Raw genomic sequence first — 4,591 nt, 5'->3', positions numbered from 1 at the left:
CTGAGTTTCTGTTACTCAGTCTGATTGGCTAGTAAGGCCACAGGAAATTCTGGCACTCACCAGTACTATGTAGTATGCATATAGTGCTGTACAATGATGAATCACAAAAAATTTGTCACCAATCACTTTCCAATTGAAAAGGATAATCAACAAATCTGCAAAGAGGAAAAAGAAGTAAGAAGTTACACAGGAAGAAAGCACCATTGGGTCACATGTGTATTTAACTCACCCTCTTGACAGCTCAACACCTCTCACACCAAGGCCACAAAACTTCCTTCTTTCCGCATCCACTCTAGTACCCCTGGTTCTCAGAAGGTATTGGCTTCTGTGCCCTTTGAGCCTGTCTCCCCTCACTGTTTTGTGGCCAAGCCATGGGTATCTTTATACCCTCAGAATTCTAACACAGACCCGGGAATACAGTTAGTAATCAACCTAATATTTGTTGAGGGTATAAATGAATTACTTTGTCCCCAAGGGTAAATAAAATAAAATATTACCAAATATAAATAAATTTAAAATAAGCCCAAATTACTGGTACTTGTCAATACAATAATACAAAAAGATTAGTGACAGGCAAAGTACAAAATGATCAACTTATTTATAACAAGAATTACTTAACAAAGTATGCAATGAAATATTAATTCAAAATAGTAAACACATCAAGGCTGATAACCAGGGGCTAGAGACATGGCTCAGATGGTAGAGCACCAGTTTTGAGTGAAAGTGTAAAACACAGTTCAAGTCCAAGTCCAAAGGACGAAAAAAAAACTGTGACTATAATAAAAAAGGCAAAGAGTTCAATCTATCAAGTTCCCTTTAAAAGCTTCTCAGTCTAAATGATTCAGAAAACAGAACTTGCTCCAAATGTCAACACTCATGTTTTGTTTACCAAATGGTTAAACCTGAAATGTCCACAGGGGCTGTCATAGATGAAAACTGAGGCAGGACAGGTTTCATCAGATCAGAGCATATAGACTATAGGATTTGTATGGGATTAACCTTTAAAAGATACTAACACAAGCATGAATGCTCAGAAAGAGAATCAAAACTACAACTTTTCAAGAGAAATCAGATACTCTAATTGTGAAGATCAAGGAGAGAGATATAACATTATCAGTAGCTAAGTACCTGATACCTTTCTCTAAAAATCACTAATTTTTCCTACATATTTGGCTGCACATACTTTTGGGGGACCAATTTATGTAATGATTTTATTTATTTTGCCAATCCAGAGGCTTGAACTCAGGGCCTGGGCACTGTCCCTGAGCTCCTTTTTGCTCTACCACTTGAGCCACAGGACAGACAAGCACACTAACCATTAAGCCTCATTCCTAGCCCTGTAATGATTTTATAACAATGGTCTATAGGAAGAATAAAATGAACTCACTTCTCATTCAAATTGGTTCAAACATTTGTTTTCAATTCACTCCTTTTGTTTGTGAATTTTTGTGGTTTTTTTGGACTGCCACCTTTTGGGGGATAATCTTTCTTTCTTTCTTTCTTTTTTGCCCATCTGGGGCTTGAACTCAGGACCTAGGCACTGTCCCTGAACTGCTTTTGCTCAAGACTAGCACTCTCTCACTTGAGCCACAGCGCCACTTCCAGTTTTTTCTATTTATGTGGTACTGAGGAATTGAACCCAGGGCTTCATGCATACTAGGCAAGCACTTTACCACTAAGCCCCATTCCCAGCCCTGGGTATAATCTTAATCAGGTTTCTTTCACACAGGATTTCCCAAGTGGTTACTCTTCTCTGAACTGACAACATTCATTAACCAGTGCATGTGGTATACTGGCATATTATAAATTCTTATTAATGACACTGTTGTGTCAAATTTCCAAGATGTTCACATGAGTGTGTGTGTGTGTGTGTGTGTGTGTGTGTGTGTGTGTACTGTCCCTGGGGCTTGCCTGGATGCTATCCCTGAGCTTCCTTGCTCTAGGCTAGTATTCTTCCACTTTAGCCATCACCCTACTTCTGGCTTTTTGGTGGTTCATTGGAGGTAAGAGTCTGATGGATTTTCCCGCTGGTGTTGGCTTTGAACAGCTATCCTCTGATCTCAGTCTCTTGAGTAGCTAGGATTATAGACATAAGCCACCAGCACCAAGCCAGTACTGGGGTTTGAACTCAGGGCTGGCTCAAATGGCACTCTACAACATGAGCCACACCTCTAGTCTTTTTTGCTGATTAATTGGAGGTAGACTCTTGGGGATTTATATGTCCCAACTTGTCTTCAAACCTTGTTCCTCCAGGTCTCAGCTAGGACTAAAAATGCGAACTGCAGGTACCCAGCCAGGATTCACTTTTTTAAATTAGGCTACCTGATAATCCAACAGTCTAGTCATTATTTCTCATCAAGATGTATCTCTATTAATTAGTTACTGGTTTTGACAGAATCTAATTTTCTTTGTTAGAATTCACTTCTTCACATATAGCAACTTCAAGTCCTATAAACATCCAAATCATAGATTTCTTATTTTTCTGTGGTTTTTATTAAAATGATCCAAAATGTCACTTCAAATTGTGGTTAGAATGGCACATTCTCAATCTTGGCAGCTTTGTTGTACAAAGCGCTACTATGTCCCCATGTAACATGTAAGAAAATATACTAGATGGTAATATGGAGTAGAAGATTCCAGAACATTAACTGATAAGGGCAAATTGGAAGACACATCACTGGTCTCAACAAGTAAGTACCAGAGTCTAAGGCTTAAACGTCATAGCAATTACACAGGAAAAAAAAAAGTCTCAGATCATCAGTGAGAATCAGAAAGGTAAAAAGAGTTTCACATTCTACCACCATTGCATGTATTATTGTATTATTGCTTTTGCTGGTCCCATGAATTAACTAAAGGCAAGCAAAGGCTTTGCATCTCTACTTCCATTTTATTTATTTGTTTGTTTATTTATTTACTGCCAGTTCCCAGTTTTTTAGTTTTCTTTCCAGTCCTGGGGCTTGAACTCAGGGCCTGGCACTGTTCCTGAGCTTCTTTGGCTCAAGGATAGCACTCTACCACTTGAGCCACAGTGCCACTTACGGCTTTTTCTCTTTATGTGGTACTGAGGAATCAAACCCAGGGCTTCATGCATGCTAGGCAAGCACTCTACCACTAAACCACATTCCCAGCCCTTCACCTCCATTTTATACGTGTTTTTGCTCCAAGACACTATCTGCAGTCACCAATGGACTTTTCATAGAATATCCACGCCATGTAATAAATTTCTTACCATGTCTTCTTGGTATTTAGGAGTGAACAGCTGGATCTGACATATCAACTCTGGGGTTTGAGACAGGTCTAAAACTCTGATTTCATTATTTATCTTGGGATAATAAGCCAAAATAAAAACAAACAAAAAAGAATACAGATACTGTAAATAATCCCATGATCCATTTAATGAGAACTATACAATGTATAACATTATCACATACCAGAAATGAGGTAGCCTGAGGCAGTAGCAATATTCACAATCACATGTTTTGGATCACCCCTGAAAATATTTAAGACAAAATAAAAAGGGTTTGTTGGTTTTCTTTTTAAAGCATATGGGTTATAGATGACCAGTGCACTTTTTCTACTGAGATTTAAGTACAATAAAAACACTTTCTTTGATTTTCAAATGGTAAGCTGTTGTTTTCAAACATAAATCGCAAAGCACCAGCCTCCATTTAATTGAGCCATGATGCCTGGCTAATAATAGAAGCATATGCTGTTCCAGAATAATATGAACCCATGTCCCCCAAGGAAATCTAGTAACTTCTCATCTGAAATGAATTGTTAGCGATCTGCTGCCCATACTGGACATGAAGTTTCTACTCTAGCCTGAGCAAGTTTCCAAAATCTCCTTGATGATAAATCAGAAACTCTTGGAATTAAAATAAGCTGAGATCCTTTAAAAGCATTTAAAGCCAAACCACACTGAGGTCCCAATATTAAAAAAAAAAAAGAGGCCTCTTGAAGGTGGCTGAGAGAACACAATGCATTTGATGAACCAAAGTTAAAGCTGCCCCACAACTTCCAAATCCAAAGGCAGAGTAGAGGGTTTGCTTTGTGTGAAATTGAGAAGGAAGCGTCCTACCACTTATGGTGTTTCCATAGATCCAGAAGATGACTAAGAGCTCCATCCATCTGCATCTGACTTCTCAATCCTATCCTGTCAGAGTACTGTGCAAGCTGAGAGACTACTTCTAACTGCATGAATCAACAATTTCTTTATACACACAGAACTATGCTAAAGATGTTATTTAAAAACTGTAAATGTACCAGATACTGGTGGCTTATGCTTGTAAGCCTAGCTACTCAGGAGACTAAGATCTGAGGATTGTAGTTCAAAGTCAGAAAGTCCATGAGACTCTTACCTACAAGCACTCTAGAAGTAAAGCTGTGGCTCAAAGTGGTATGAGCAAAGTGTCTATGAGCAAAAAGAGCTCAGGGACAGTGGCCAAGTCCTGAGCTCAAGTCGCATGACCAACCAAAAAAAAGTATGTATTCTATGATTTGTAAAAGAACTCCAATAGAATTGTAAGTACCAAAGGTTTTTATTTTTTATTCTGAACCAAACTCACCATGGGAAACCATGTACCCCATTTTT

General features: G+C 38.5%; 1 protein-coding gene across 1 annotated transcript in view; it reads right to left on the bottom strand.

Moving 5' to 3' along the window:
* The window catches only part of LOC105987102 (transmembrane protein 56-like), a 44,143-nt gene that overhangs the window by 13,564 nt on the left and 25,988 nt on the right, over positions 1 to 4,591 (bottom strand). The window contains exons 4-5 of the mRNA XM_013018263.1: positions 3,432 to 3,490; positions 61 to 155 (exon numbers count right to left, since the gene is read on the bottom strand). Coding sequence (XP_012873717.1) covers positions 61 to 155; positions 3,432 to 3,490 — 154 coding nt within the window. The remainder of the gene's footprint in view (positions 1 to 60; positions 156 to 3,431; positions 3,491 to 4,591) is intronic.

Source organism: Dipodomys ordii, unplaced genomic scaffold (genome assembly GCF_000151885.1).
Source record: "Dipodomys ordii isolate 6190 unplaced genomic scaffold, Dord_2.0 Scaffold39, whole genome shotgun sequence".
NCBI lineage: Eukaryota > Metazoa > Chordata > Mammalia > Rodentia > Heteromyidae > Dipodomys > Dipodomys ordii.
The sequence above is the reverse complement of the archived record's forward strand: the minus strand, read 5'-3'. Positions and strand labels throughout refer to the sequence as shown.